A 15,723-nucleotide genomic window follows, 5' to 3' on the forward strand; every position below is an offset into this window, starting at 1 on the left:
TGGACAGGCTAGACTCAGTATTGCATTTCACACACAATTTAGATAGAAGCAATTAATTTGGAAGAATACATGAAGGTGAGTTTGCCCTCTAGTGGTGGTAAAAGAAATACAGCAAAAGCTACGTGAAGCAATAATCTTGTGTAACAGCGACACGAGGCATTATGTGACACGAGGACTTTCCTCAGTGTAAAGTAATACTAAAATATACATTTGAGCATGCTAAAAATGTAGATGTAAAAATGTGAATTAAATGAGTCTAAAAGAAACTCACGTAACATAGTGTTGAGGCAGATCAACATAGTAATTAGGCCCTCTGCTCACTGTGGTTAGTAACCAGATAAAGTGGAAACAGCAGGGTATCTCTTTCTCTTTGTCATACATTTGTCCCTCTCAATAAACAATGAGTTTGCTTTACACGCTACATCCTTTTCAATGGCCATCCGTGATTCCTCCAGGAAGGACAAGGATCCCCGGGCCTGGCTCAGCTGCTGCTCCAGAGCCTCCACTGAGGCCTTAATCTGTGTCTCCTCCGCCTCCAGACTAGAGACCACCACAGAGCAGAAGAAGAGAGAGACAGACAGGGGATGTAAGTGACCAATAGGCCCCCATTTATCATCAATCTACCAAATATATAAATGTAACTTGTCCTGGTCCTTTAAGGATACATAAACAAGTCAATATTCCTTGAAATGCGCAGAGCCAAAATGTGTACTCAAGTAAGAGTAACGTTGCTTTCTCAAAATAATATCACTCAAAATAGGCTAATAGCTCTAGAAAAGACTAAAGTAAGAGTGACTGTTTGGACGTAACATTTTGTGATTTATAATTCGGATTTGATTTAATTGGAAACCCTTACATAAGTGCACTTCATTACGACTAGAGCACTTGTCCTCACAGCTAAAGCGACTGTAACATACTGTACAAGCCCCTGTCCCATGGGACCAGGGCAGGACAGGGGGGTCCCGGAGGGTGGAACGTGGGTTTACCTGAGCTGGGGCGGGTCTCTGCACAGTTCCATGTTGGGTCGCTGGGAGCGCACATAGAGTCTGGACTGGGCCACTCTTAAAGGAGCTTCTTTGTCATGAATGGCCTGCTGCAGAGCCACAATGTTCCTCTCTTGAGCTCCTATCTGCTCCAACACCTAAACACAAATATAGTTAGACATTGAAAATATGTAAAGAAGCTGGAGGTTGCAGAGCATGTTAGCAGATATAATGAGATAATACATGAGCAGGCAGAAAAGCTCATAAAATGCACGTAAGATCTACAGTGACCTCTAGCGGTAGTTGATATGTTAAAACGACTGCAAAATTAGAATATCAACTATATTGTCTGCACTTTTAATGTTAGTGACTCAACCTTCTGGTCTGAGAAGCTAAGCAGGGTCGGGCCTGGTTAGTCTTTGGATGGGCGACTGCTGGAAAAAACAGATGGGTCTAATGTAGGGATGTCACGATATAACATTTTAGTGTTATGATTATTATGATAAAAAACATCACTATTTAATGATTATTCATGATTGTTGAGACTGACCAGTTTTACGAAACTGAACTTTCTGAAAGACAAAATAAAGCTAAATGTGACAGCCAGATAAAATAAAGTTATTTACATTTAGGTCTATTTTTGGATATAATTTATGTCTCCTAAAATTGTCATTATTATTGATGATTATTATTATTTTTGTTCTTATGATTATATTGTGACGTGATAATCACGATGATCGATAAACCGAATAATCTTGACATCTCTAGTCTGTCGCTGTGTCCTTGAATAAGACACCAGGGCCTGGGGATGTGGTGGGTAAGGGTTGTACCTTAGTAATAGACATAATTTGTGTCAAAAAATTGCAATAAATATATGTGAATGAACAGTAACTTGCTGTGTAATCTTCCAAACTGCCACTTTTTCATTAATACCATCATCTTGAACCTTAACCATGGCAAGTATTATCTGATAGAAAAAATGCTATATTATTAAATAGAAAGACAAAAAAAATACATATATTTATAAGAAATAGACTTATATTTTGGTCACTATTGCACACATGACAACATCTGATTAAAACAGAATGCCCAATAATAAACAGTATAATAGAGTCTAAACACAAGTCACTTTGTCACCTGTGCATGCTTCGTCTCCAGCTGCGTCTTGGCCTCGATGAGCTCCTCACAGCGATGAGTGAAGGCCTGGTCCACACTCGCACACTGAACCCGCAGGTCTCTGGTGGTGTCCTCCAAAACTCTCTCCACCAACATTCTGACCATCAAACACAATCACATCCAAACAGGTAGAATAGACGCTCTGGTTTGTACTGCTTGGTTTGTTGCTATTCATCAGTCATACAAGTCTGTCTGAAATATTACACATTGTAGAAAACTGTTGGTTACAGACATTTTATAATTATTAAACTCATTATATATAATAATAATAACATTAATAATACCTTTTATTTATATAGCGCTTTTCAATGACCCAAATACGCTTTGACATATACAAAAAAGGGGGGGTATTTACAGACAGGGGGGGACAGCACGTACTACACAATAATATACACAGTCCGAAAAAAAGAACATATAAAATAAACAAGACAGAAGAAGTACAAAGAAAATATATACATAATATACAGGCAGCACAGTATTAGCAGCCAGCTTAATCTGTGCAGCAGATCCATCCCTGTGGTGCAGGGGGAAAATCATTTACTTCAAAATAATATTTGATAAAACTATCTCCCAAGTAAGAGTAACAAGGTATAACATTCAATAATGCACAAAATGTAGTATTTTCAAATGATAAACCAAAATGACAAAGTCTAAAATTATATTTGAAGGAGAGCCACAAAAAGTACTGTGGGAAGAGTTACTCAGTAAGAAAGACATCACTCATAGGAACAAAAGTATGCTGCTTGAAATAGAGCATTTCTGTCAAAATTACTCAAGTAAACCTAACTGAGAACTACACTAGGGTCGTCAAAAATCATATACTAGTCTGTACTTAAACTAGTATTGAAACTAGGAACTAATTTGTGCAAGTATAAATCTTGAACTTCATAAGACCACATGGTAACATAAAGAAGTACTATTATGTTAGTAGTATTGTGAAAACACTACTACTCACCTCTGATCTCTCCACATAACCAAGCAATCTATTAGGCTTTGGTGTAGTACAGTTGAAATCTAATTCTAAAGGTTAATAGTTCCCCCTGGTCTCCTCTTTTTTAACATTCACATAAACAAATATTCAGTGTTGTCATCAGAATTGATCACTTTGTGCGTCCACTCACCTGAGGCTGTACGTGGCGTGTTCTTCCTGCATTGCTTTGGTCAGATTGTCCTGAGTGAACTTGGCCCATGATGCCGGGTTACACACCCTGTAAAGCAGGTGATGTATATGACCATATGATGTATTATGCATGTGTTAGACTGGATTACTCCATGCTTTTATTCAGACGCACTGGTCCTGCATGTTGGCTGAGCTGGGATGGTGTTTCGTGTCTATGCTGGCGTTTCTGTATCTCCCACATATGTCGTCCAGGTTATAGGCCTCATATTTATCAGACCAGTCCATCTCCAGCATCTGCTTGGTGTCTTTATTGATCCTGATTTTAGCAGAAAACTAATAATGTTTGCCATGCTCAGTCAATATGTGTAATAGAAGTTAAAAGAGTGGCTCTTACTTGATCTGACTGACCACTTGAGCTGTGGTCCTCCTCAGCAGTGCCTGGATGTTTTTGACAAGGTCCACCTCCTGCAGACATTCAAAAGTCAGAATTGGTCATTTTCTGCCCTCTGCTGGATTTGCAATAAGATAACACTCGACTAACACTTGACCACAAGACATCATGACAACACAAATACTTCCTGGTATTGTCCCCGCTTCTATATTTTACTGCAGTGAAGTTCTTTGTAGATTGTCTGTTGTGTCTAATTGCTAATGTTGATACAATTTTTAAATAAAAGGTAATTTTCTGTAGTTCTACCATGCAGTGTTCACTCACTGAGGAGGATAGTTCCATCATATGCTCATCATTTTAGTAATTTAATTAAATGAGTCTGACATTTTTTTTTACAATATTATCAATTTCTCTACACCATACATTAAGACTATCCCACCTTGATCAGCTCCTCCTCCACTGTGTCCTGGACCAGATCAGGCGCTGGTCTCCTGGTCCGACAGGTCAGGTTGTCTGTAGCGATGGCATAGGGGATCTCTGTAGCATCCAGTGCTCTCTCCAGCCTCAGCTTTTGCCCGGACAGAGCTTCTATATCGACCTGCAGCTGTGAGATGTGCTGCTGCAGCTCGGACCTGCAGAAGTGGATGTCCTGCAGCCTGTCCCCGAGGAGGCGCGTGCCCTGCGCCTGTGTGTGCTGGGTGTCAGTCTCAGTGTCTTGAGACAGCGCTTTCGAGCGTCTCTGCACCCTCTCGGCCTCGCTGTGGTCTGTGACGCCCTGCTGCAGGATGCTATGGTAGTTGGAGAACCACTCGGCCGGTGTGTACTTAGCCGAGCGGTATCCAGCCGGAGCAGAGCCTGACGACGGCTGTGGGACATCTGGTTCCACTGAGGGGTCCTGAGTGAGGATGCCTTGAGCCACGTCTCTGTCGTCATAATGAGGCCTGGGCACCAGCACCTCTGAGCTCATTCTCTTCAGAAAACTGAAAAACCAGCTACACTACACTTCCTTTAGTCAGTGATAAAGTGTAACTTATCTAAAATAAGGCAATAGAAAAGGATGAGGTCGTGGAACAGGTTACTGCCCCAAACCCAAAGTCCTTTGTTTGTTTCTGGTTGCCTGGATACAGGTGCCGGAAGTCTCAGCTCAAATGACGATTCAAAGAGAGGGTTTACTTCAGTTTGTATACTGGTTTTAAAATTGAATACAGTTTCAACATCTTTCAGCAAATCAATTCAACAAGTACATGCTCCACATTTTCCTCAATTCTAAATATAAAATACTGTTAAAGTTCACAACATGGACACAAAAGCAGAAGTGAAACCACATGCAGTGTTAACCATGTTATATTTGAATGGAACACAACAAAAACATTGAACATTGACTCAAAATAAAATAAAACACAATTTAATCTTTTCTGATCAATTCCCATACTTTACAAGACATACAAAGAGAATATACAATATAATTATATAGAAAGATGGATTGTTACTGCATATATTAAATTGAATCATTTACATCAATTTACTTACTTACTTTTGTTTTACCCTTTTTGTTTTAACAGTTAGCGTAAATTTGCTCATTACTAAAGTCTTCATACAAATTCACGTCCTCATCATCACGGCAACAACCCTTAACTGTCGACGAGACCACAACTTCCTCATTACGATAGATCTGAAAATACATTTTGACCATAGAGACTTTAAAAAGCACTGTGACAATACACCGTTACATAGACCTGCTCTTTTCTTTATCTACAGTCAAGATTAAAAAAATACTTGAGAGAAGAATGTATTTCTTCCCTAAATTATTAAAATTACATTATCATAATTTGTTTTTCTTATGTTGATATGGAGCACCCCTGGGTGGGATGTGAATTGGTGTGAAAGTTTCTTTGATCTTAAGTTTAGTTTAGTTTGAACTGTTTACCACATTGACGCTGAGCTCTTCTTTTGCAGAGCTGATCTTGTTCTTCCCTTCGTTTTCTAAAAAATACAAAATATCATAAAACATATTTTGGATTTTTCCAAATGCACTGACATCTCTTCCACATACCTTTTGTTCTGAGACATGATTTGAACACAATGACTGAGGTCACCACTACCAGTATCAGCAATAATCCAGGCACCCCATACAAAACAGTACGGGAAATGGCAGTATCTGCAATGGGGTTGAAAAAGGAATAGATTTTTAAACATCCATCCATCCATCCATTTTCTACCGTTTATTCCCTTTCGGGGTCGCGGGTGACTGGAGCCTATCCCAGTGACTTTGGGCCTTAGGCGGGGTACATCCTGGACAGTGGCCAACTTGTCGCAGGGTTAACACAGAGGCATAGACATTACAGACGGTTCACGCTCACATTCATTCACTAGGGCCAATTTAGAGTTACCAATTTTGCCTAACACATGCATGTCTTTGGACGGTGGGAGGAGCCGGAGAACCCGGAGAGAACCCACGGTAACACGGGGAGAACATGCAGACGCCACCCAGAGAGATGATGTGATGTTGGTCTGGTCTTCTGGCCTTCTTGGGAGGCAAGAGCGCTAGCCGCCTTTGCCACCGTGCACCCCATTTTTAAATGACTCAATATCTTTATTTGCCGATGCATTACTTAGATAATAATAATAAACTTCACCTTTGTTAGGTGTTGATTGAGATCCATTTGTAATTGAGGTCATTGTTGGGGACACAGTAGAGACTTTCAGATATCCTGTCAAAATGACACAGTACAACTGTGAACATCCATGATTTTTTTTTTTTTAAATACTTTTGTTATTCTAGAGCAATAGAAATATTTTTTCACGTCCTATTGGTACTATATGTCTTCTTGTTTCACCAGTTATAAAATCAGAGAACTCCAAAAACAAAGCTGACACACAGGTGTCAATAACCACTAACCACTGTTGGCCAAACATTTGAAGCATACAATATGAACTGAAATATTATTGAACTGCCGCCACAGAGCTCTGAATGAACTGACCCAGAGTCAGGTGGAGTCTGGTGTAGTACTTCCCAGGGGTCCACTGTGAGTCAGAGCCGCACCAGTACGTCCCTGTGTCGGCCCGTCTGAGCCCTGTGATGGTGACAGAGAAGGAGCTGGAGGAGTCCTGCAGTCTGAACCTGTCGGTGGATGCTGCACCGGTCACTACAGTTTGACAGGTGTTTTGTCGATCCCCCTTACACAGAAACTTTGTGTTGGAGCGATGTTCAGCAGGATATGGGCACTGCAGGGTCACCGACTGCCCCAAGAAACCCTTGACATCATGTGAAGCCACACAACACCACTCTGACAAAGAGAAAAGGCAATTGCAGCTGTAAATGGCAATAGAAAAAGCTGTGTTTTGTTGTTCTTGCTTAAATCACAAGATTCTAAAAAATACTCTTTGCGACCATATCTCGCAGCACATGTTCCCTCACCTTTCACTGTCAAGTCAACACGAGAAAAAACATCAAAGTTGTTGCTTCTCTGAATTCCGCACAAGTATGATCCAGCATCTTGATGGGTGACACCAGTGAGCTCCACTGTGAACTCTCCTTGTGGTTCCACGACTCTGAACTGTCCATTTTGTCTCGTGTTGGTCGTGACAAGTGCCTGTTTTAGACAGGCGGAGGGCTGTGAACCATTGCACATGTATTGGAAACTGTTCACAAACTCGTTTTGGTGTGGACAGCTTACGAAGACGCTGTTGCCCTCATAGCCCTGGATTGTACGGACACTGTCACAACACTCGTCTGACATAACAAAACAAACATGTTACATCTTTGAGGAAATGAGGACATCACACGAAGACTTTGAAGGTTATTTACCTGATTGAACATGCACGGTCACTTCGGTGTAGATATCCTTCCCATTTTTGCTCACCCCGCACCAGTACTTTCCAGCATCAGACGACTGGACGTTTGAAATAGTCACAGTAAAGATTAGCATTTGAACATGGTCATTTGAAGAGTATCTATTTGCTGTTCCTTGTGTGGTTGTAACCAGAATGTCATCATCTCCACAGTTTTTAGCGCACAGGTACTTTTCATAAGACTCATAGCCCACTGGGTACGAGCATGACACTTTGGCTTCTCCTCCAACATATGCATAGACTTCAACCACATCAGATTCAGCTGTAGAGCCACATGCCATAAAAACTGCACATTAAATGGAAAACAATTAATCTGATATTTAAAATATACATAATTGAACATGTATTTGTATGAAAAACTTACAGAGACCAAAGAGCAGTTTCCGTGAGGTCCACATGATGGAAATGACTGTTTAAGACGATGGGTGTGGACACTGGTTAAAAAAAAAAATTACTTTCACTTCCATTTTCACACTTTGTACATAAATAACCTGACTAGTCAAATCTTAAGACTTTTACTTCCTTCCTGTTTTGCCTTGACAGTGTTATGCTAAGCATGAATGTGATAAATGAAGGAGTATAATAATACAGACGTTAAGACGTGAAAGCTCCTCACCATGTGTGTACATGACTGTACATTAGCCGTAAGGAAGGAGGCCATAGAAAAAAAGGGACGAGACCACCCGTGGATTGTGAGAATTGTATGTATATATATGGGAATTATGGGATCTTTGTTGCCTGACCAGCTGACTTTTGGATCAGAAGACAAGCACTCAAGTCGCACAGGATCTCAGCTCGGTCATTCTCTACCACCTTTGGAAGTGTTTCCATTGACCTTGGGGTTTCCAGTCCATACTCCGCACAGATGTGCCTGTTCACAATGCCACTTGGTTATGGTGCTCCATGTATGCTTCTCTGCCAGCATCTTACACCCTAAAATTATATTCTGGATTGTCTCAGGGGCCTCTTTGCACAGCCTACACCTTGGGTCTTGTCTGGTGTGGTAGATCTGGGCCTTTATTGCTCAGGGCCTGTTCATCTGCAGCTATGATGAGAGCCTCTGTGCTCTGAGCTCTAGTGCTCTAGCCATTGGCAGGATCAGCCACATCAGTTATGTTCCGGTGGTACATCCCATGTAGGGGCTTGTCCTCCATTATATATATATATATATATATATATATATATATATATATATTAAATATATAAATCAGATTAGGAATCGGGCTAGTACGTACAAGTTGTACATATTACAACCACAAGAGGGCATTGGGGAAAGCTGTGGATGTGACATTCCAGTTGAATCAATGATTTTCAAATCTTCCTCAGCTAACGTCTTTACTATGTAGCTAAACTAAACTTGCAATACAAGCAGTGACGGGGCCATAACCCACTGGCCCCACCCTGAATACCATCGCTGGTTAAATGCGGACGGAGAGCACATGTGCATTTTTCCTGAGCGCAGCCATTCCCTTGTCTGCAGTTAACTCGCACAGCTGAGAGTCTCTGTTTCCATATCGCGCGCGCTTCACCAGCAAAAGGTTACTGTAAAGTCTCCATGCAGATGGATAAGTGTATCCTGAATTAGCGAGGATGCCAGAGGGCCCTGGGCCCTGAGCCAGGGGCCAGTGCCAGGGGTGCAGCAGTGTGTTGGGTTTCTAGGCTGCGGTTTGTTTGTGTGTGGCGCGTGTGCTGTAGACAAACACTTACACAAGAGCGTGCACAAAACAGGGATGGTTACACTTTATATTTAGATGTCTCTTGCTCTAAACGTTTGGATGAGGATGTCTCTTTTAATGGGTTTGTAATTACCCTAGTAACGTGTTAAACTAATGCAATAGGGGCTAGTCTCCAATCACACACATTTGACAAATGCCTCTGTTGTACTTTTGACTTTTTGTGTACAATAATATTCACTAGGTCTGTGATCCAAACCAGTGAAAAGAAGCTTATGGCCACAGCAGCAGCACCACCACCACCACCACAGCAGCACCACCACCACCACAGCAGCACCACCACCACCACAGCAGCAGCACCACCACCACCACCACCACCACAGCAGCACCACCACCACCACCACCATCACAGCAGCAGCAGCACCACCACCACCACCACCACCACAGCAGCACCACCACCACCACCACCATCACAGCAGCAGCAGCACCACCACCACCACCACCACCACAGCAGCACCACCACCACCACCACCATCACAGCAGCAGCAGCACCACCACCACCACCACCACCACAGCAGCACCACCACCAGCAGCACAGCAACACCACCACCAGCAGGATCAGCAGCACCACCACCACCACCAGCAGCAGCACCACCACCACCACAGCAGCAGCACCACCACCACAGCAGCACCACCACCAGCAGGATCAGCAGCACCACCACCACCACCAGCAGCACCACCAGCACCACCAGCACCACCAGCAGCACCACCAGCAGCAGCAGCAGCAGCACCAGCAGCACCAGCAGCAGCACCACCAGCAGCAGCAGCAGCAGCAGCACCACCAGCAGCAGCACCAGCAGCAGCACCAGCAGCACCACCAGCAGCACCAGCACCACCACCACAGCAGCACCAGCAGCAGCACCAGCACCACTATCTATCTGATAGGTTCCAATTTGTTAATGTAAACCAGAGCTCCTCACCAAGCTCTAAAGTAATTTACGGTGTGCCACAGGGTTCGGTACTCGGTCCAATTCTGTTTACTCTTTATATGCTGCCATTAGGCAACATTATCAGAAAGCATGACATTAACTTCCACTACTATGCAGACGACACTCAGCTGTATTTATCAATGAAACCTGATCAGAGCGATCAAGTAGACAGACTTAGTACTTGTGTGAAGGAGATAAAAACCTGGATGACACTTAACTACCTGCTTCTTAACCCTGAAAAAACCGAGGTCATTGTACTTGGCCCTAAGCATCTACGAGACACTCTATCTGAGCAGATAGTAACACTGGACAATGTCAGTGTAGCCTCCAGTTCTACTGTAAACAACCTTGGAGTCTTATTTGACCAGGAGCTCTCATTTAAAGCTCATATAAATCAAGCTTGTAAAACAGCCTATTTCCATTTGCGCATCATAGCCAAAATCAGAAGAATCCTGCCTAAAAGTGATGCCAATTTGTAACGACTAAATTAGACTACTGTAACTCCCTGCTCGCAGCGTGTCCTAAAAGCTCTATAAAAAGCTTTCAACTGGTTCAAAATGCAGTAGCAAGATTACTAACAGGAACAAAAAGAAGAGAGCACATTAGGCCAGTGCTGAAGTCTCTTCACTGGCTCCCCGTCGAGTCTAGAATCAAATTTAAAATTCTACTCTTGACCTACAAAGCCATACATGACATGGCCCCATCCTACCTCAAAGATGCTATAGAACCATATCATCCAAACAGAGCTCTTTGCTCTCAGAATGCCGGCCTTCTGGTGGTGCCAAGAGTCTCTAAAAGTACTGTAGGAGGTAGAGCGTTTAGCTACCAAGCTCCTGTGTTATGGAATCAGCTCCCGACCCATGTTAAATATGCTGACACAGTCTCTTCATTTAAGTCCAGGCTTAAAACGTTCCTCTTCGAAATCGCTTATGGTCAGACTAGTTAGGAACAGAAACATAAACCCACAGCTTTAGCTACGCTGCCCTAGGAGTACCTATGCTGGGGGAAGTATGACAGCTTGAGCACTATCCTCTTCTTCTGACTACTTATGCTATCAAACAATATTTATTTTTTGATTCCACTTGCAAACTGTTCACCGCCTTCTTTTCTTTCTCTCACTCCTGAGGACCTGTGGACCCAGATGCCCCTCTCCTGGTGAAGTGGTCCCTGCCCTGTGTGGACGGTCCCTCATCTGCCTGAAGAGTGGGTCCAGCTCCAGTCTCCTTGTGTCCGTCTGTGAGAGTCGGATCTCTCCTTCACTGGAACTCCTCCAGGTTTCTACGCTTTTTTCCCAAAGAGGTTTTTTTGTAGTTTTTCCTGGCCGAGAAGGAGAGTCTAAGGACAGAGGACCCTGGGACATCGTCCCTCGCCACCACAGACATTGTCTGACTTCATCACCACCACAGACATTGTTGATTTATTTCTCCCTGTGGCCCTCAGAGGCAACTGTTGTTGTGATTTTGGGCCTTACAAAAATAAATTGATTTGATTTGACCACCACCACAGCAGCAGCAGCAGCAGCAGCACACAGTGTGTTGTGGGAGGAGACATTCCATCCATTCCTTCTCTTCCTGAAGACTCAACACAGTTTGGGGTCAGTCACCTCAGTTTGAACCTTCTACTGCAACTCCAACATCAACTGTGCAATTGCAAATGTAATGTTTCAAATATTTTTTATTTTCTCTCAATATAAAACCACACAGATTTAAGAACTGGAGACTCACAGAGCTGCAAAGATAACACTTCTGTCAGAAGAAAACTTCTACTTTACATAAAAGCTTTTTACAAAGCAAACACTCATTTAAAGAAAATGACCACACAAGCAGTATCACCCTCAGGAAACACCCCTCACTCTCACACTTTAAGGTTATTGTCACTGATCCACTCTCTCAGAGCGGTTAAGAACAAAGATCATCCAAGTATTAAGACCAAGTCTGTCTTTTAGAAATAATCATAAATCCTGTTTCATCCTCACATCCACTTTTGTCTTTTTCTCCTGTTGATCAATAAACAGTGATTTCACAGGGGTTTGTCCCTTCTTCATGAGCTTTTTCATACAGGTCCATGAAGTCTCTGTATCGAGGCGCACAGCCGAGCCAGGCCTCTCCAAAGTGAACAGACCCGGTCAAAAGGTATTTGCCTCTTTGTGGAAGGGGGCACTGTGAGGGCACACGGACCCGTCCTGTCCAGCTGCGCCCTCTACCTCCGGCCCACACAAACAAACTGCTTTTCTGACGCAGCAGTTGACTCAGAGCCACCACAGCAACAGCATGAGCGTCTGGACCTGCTCTGTGGAACACACCAATGCCCACTGAAACACAAGGAAAGACTGTTATTTTGTGCATTCAATCTTTGATATGTCTACAGTTGCTTCACCTAAGGTACATCTTTTTTGATGTTTTAAAACACCTTTTCTTACGATGAGCATATACCGGTAATATGCAGATATCTAACATTAATTAACAAAAAAGTTGCAAATAAAAGTCCCGTACATACCAAAGTCACTGGTGCACACTGCCATAAGGACCTCTTCATCTGAACAAGGCTCACATGGAACTATAAAAGAAACAAAACAAAGGCTTTGGACAACTCACAAAAGTTTTGAAGTCTATGATTTTGTCTAAGTCATGGATTAAACCTGTTGTGATTAGTGTTTTGTGCAATATTTAAGACTTGTAAACTATTTTATTATCATCATTATTTATTATTATTATTTCTTTCAATTGTGTGTCATTTACGCAGAGAGAAGAAAAAGAGTAATAAGTAATTTAATCTGTAATTTATAACAGGTCACAATATCCCATTGATACGTGGGTGAGCTGGTACATATTGTAAACAGTTTGGTCTCTTGATCTCTTCATTGGAGGGAGTTTGTGAGCCTTAAGACAGTTCAAAGTGCGATGGTGAATGAGAAGAGCAGGTGGGCCAGGACGTATAATCAGAGGGCCGACCTTTGACCCAAACAGCTCCTAAAAACCCCAATAAAAGTGCCAGACACAAACAGACAGACTTTCTTCTGTCTCAGGGCTATAAGCCAGGCTTCCTCTGATTGCCCCCATCAGCTCATATTTGAGTGGGCTATACCCAAAATGCACTGCTTTAGGGGGATCTTGGCTCTTGATTGACAGCTGTGAGGTGATTGCTTTACCCGGTGTGAGTGACCCTGATGTGACCTTATGATTAGTCTGCTTGTTTTCATATGTCTGGTTAACTCAAGAAGAAAATGTGGGAGTGAGGAGGCGGGGGAGGGGCTGAGACACTGCTGCAACACGTCCCATTAAAAATGATAAAGTATTGTTGATTATAGGAAGGTTTGACTGTGCTTATAATTCAACAAATATTACATGATATATTGAATTCAATTCTCATTTGTTTTTTTTGTCTGTATAAATAATGTTAGTTTGATTTCTTCTAGTTTCCGTAAATGTCCCTCTTCACTATCACTGCCAGAATCACTCTGTGTGACATGTTGCTCCACTCACCTGGCCCCTGGTGCATAAAAGGGAACGTTTGCACCCTTGGGTGCCTGGTCACCAGCTCGTACTGAAAAGCTGTGATCCTGCGGCTGATGTCTGCGTGAGGGGCCGCCTCCACAAACAGCGCCCCCTCTGTCAGGCTGAAGCAGTGCACCGCACCCTGGACCTGCTGTTCCTCTGTTATTAACAGCTTCAGCTCACCCGCCCTCTCCAAATATATGTGGGACCCCTTTAAAAAAGAACATTGCGTGTTTGAGTTTTCCCTATCAACCAAAAAACCTGCACAATAGCACCGCTAAATTATGCACTAAATAAATCAAGTTCATCCATTTGCTTCTTAGAATGCACTGAATTATCAGTTTACGGAGAATGTGTATTCATTTCATTTGGGTATTTTGTTTTAGACATAATGAATGGTAATACACTTGCTATTTCAGTTTGAGAGAATATCAAGGCAGTTCTAGTTTGTATCTCAGTCAAGTGAAGTTGTAGTGAACCAAATAATCGACTCATTACTAGAGGGCTTCCCGTTTAGTACCTTTGAATCAGTGTGAGGCTTGATGCAAACGTGAAGCCTTTTCTTGTGCCTAGAGAGTTGTTCTGAGTTTGGGCGGAGATTTATAATGATGGCCCCGGTGGGATAGAGCCACTCCAAAGAGCCCTGTGAACAGCGGAGGTAAACCTGCTCCACGTCCCTGCGGTGCGACTCATGGCTCAAACCACTGCAATCACAGAAGAACAATTGAGGGATGTATATTGTTAGAAATGATGTTAAGAAGAATTAAGGAGGTTTTAGATGTTCCAGTGGGAGAATGAGCTATAACAGATGTGATTAGTTGACATAAGCTTTTAGATGAATAATGCATTTTATGACCCAGTGATGTGATCAAAGGCGACATATGGCTGAGCAGGGAAATTCAACGGATCAGCTCAATATAGATACATAAAGAGGATATTGAATAGGCCACTTGTATTTTGCTAAAAGCCATAATCAGTCTGCACATTTTAAAACACAAACTATACCAAACTTAAAAACAAAACAAAAACAACGTGGTTAATAGCTGTTAGTAAAGCAGTTAGTAAAGTTATTTACTTGAGTAATATTTTGGGGGCTCATTAATATCAAAATATTAAATAAGAAAATATATCCGTAATAATTGACAATATACTACTTTACTATAATAAGTTGTAAGTTGCCTGATTTTTGGCAAGGATTATTTTGAGACTAAACTCAAGACACAAAGTTTGGGAACTGCATCAGACTGAAAAATCAACAGGAGCTACACTGGGATCTTATAATCATATGTATTCTGTCACCTTTTAGTGCAGTGCATTTATGAGTGCATTTAGAGTCGCGTCTTCTGCGGTACAAGTTAAAAGTGTCTTGCTCACCTTCCTCGCCAGTTACACTGATCGCTGGAGTATTGAGCCACAGCGCGACATAAGAGCAGAGTCATGACCCAGTGAGCGGTCCACCCCGGCATGCTCCTCACAGACGCGCGCGAGCGAGCCGCGCTACTCTGGCAAACGTAGTCCCAAAGAAAAGTCCTTCCGCGCTAAAGCCCACATCCCGCTCAGCCGTGTGTCCGCTGCGTGCTCTGGAGAAAAGACATTTGGACGAAACCCAGAAATAAAGCGGCACAACAGCAGGAGCTGTTCAGAACCCAAGCTCTGCCTCACGTCACCGGGAGCGCGTGCCAACAGCTGAGTCTGCGTGAGTGAGACGCGTGCGCTTTCTCCAAACCCCGCACAAGGCTCCTCCCACTCTGGATAGAAGCGCACACGCGCCTATTTATGCGTTTCCAAAAGACACGCAACTAAAACTACTGACGGCACGCAAATGCAAACACGGTTCAGTCAGGTAAAGTTAGTGTCATATTCACAGATTCGGACTTCCGAGGTCAATAGCTGCTAAATGCAAAAGTCTTTGCAGATCATTCACATACCAAAATACGGTTCATATATTAAAACAGAATCACGTGACAAGGCTTTGCTTGTACTACTGTTTTAAACGTTTGCCACAGTTCACATTTTGGTTGTGCACAATAACGGCTTACACTATA

At 42.7% G+C, this 15,723-nt stretch overlaps 3 protein-coding genes across 4 annotated transcripts; all 3 read right to left on the reverse strand.

Annotated features, from left to right (window-relative positions):
- Positions 1-282: 282 nt before the first annotated feature.
- tekt4 (tektin 4) lies at positions 283-4,779 on the reverse strand. Its single transcript, XM_072462847.1, has 7 exons — positions 4,110-4,779; positions 3,674-3,744; positions 3,452-3,595; positions 3,281-3,367; positions 2,121-2,256; positions 987-1,141; positions 283-540 (listed from the first exon to the last, which is right to left on the reverse strand). Exons 1-7 carry the CDS (start codon positions 4,635-4,637, stop codon positions 327-329), a joined length of 1,335 nt encoding a protein of 444 aa, XP_072318948.1. The 5' UTR covers positions 4,638-4,779; the 3' UTR covers positions 283-326.
- Positions 4,780-5,210: 431 nt separating this feature from the next.
- LOC140377480 (polymeric immunoglobulin receptor-like) lies at positions 5,211-7,945 on the reverse strand. 2 transcript variants are annotated; one of them, XM_072462909.1, is made up of 8 exons: positions 7,887-7,945; positions 7,479-7,808; positions 7,089-7,403; positions 6,652-6,957; positions 6,307-6,381; positions 5,724-5,828; positions 5,598-5,644; positions 5,211-5,342 (listed from the first exon to the last, which is right to left on the reverse strand). In XM_072462909.1, the coding sequence occupies exons 1-8, from the start codon at positions 7,918-7,920 to the stop codon at positions 5,226-5,228; spliced, it is 1,329 nt and encodes a 442-aa protein (XP_072319010.1). In that variant the 5' UTR covers positions 7,921-7,945; the 3' UTR covers positions 5,211-5,225. The 2 variants fall into 2 exon arrangements, with proteins under 2 accessions (XP_072319010.1, XP_072319009.1); XM_072462908.1 differs by having other exon boundaries at positions 5,598-5,653.
- A 3,895-nt stretch (positions 7,946-11,840) lies between these two features.
- LOC140377542 (meteorin-like protein) lies at positions 11,841-15,342 on the reverse strand. The gene is made up of 5 exons (XM_072462984.1): positions 15,053-15,342; positions 14,199-14,382; positions 13,667-13,889; positions 12,681-12,740; positions 11,841-12,495 (listed from the first exon to the last, which is right to left on the reverse strand). The coding sequence occupies exons 1-5, from the start codon at positions 15,142-15,144 to the stop codon at positions 12,188-12,190; spliced, it is 867 nt and encodes a 288-aa protein (XP_072319085.1). The 5' UTR covers positions 15,145-15,342; the 3' UTR covers positions 11,841-12,187.
- Between the last annotated feature and the right edge of the window lie 381 nt (positions 15,343-15,723).

The sequence above is a fragment of the Eucyclogobius newberryi genome, unplaced genomic scaffold (genome assembly GCF_026437365.1).
Source record: "Eucyclogobius newberryi isolate DKJ021-1_F unplaced genomic scaffold, fEucNew1.0.hap1 SCAF_4, whole genome shotgun sequence".
NCBI classification, from domain to species: Eukaryota; Metazoa; Chordata; class Actinopteri; order Gobiiformes; family Gobiidae; genus Eucyclogobius; species Eucyclogobius newberryi.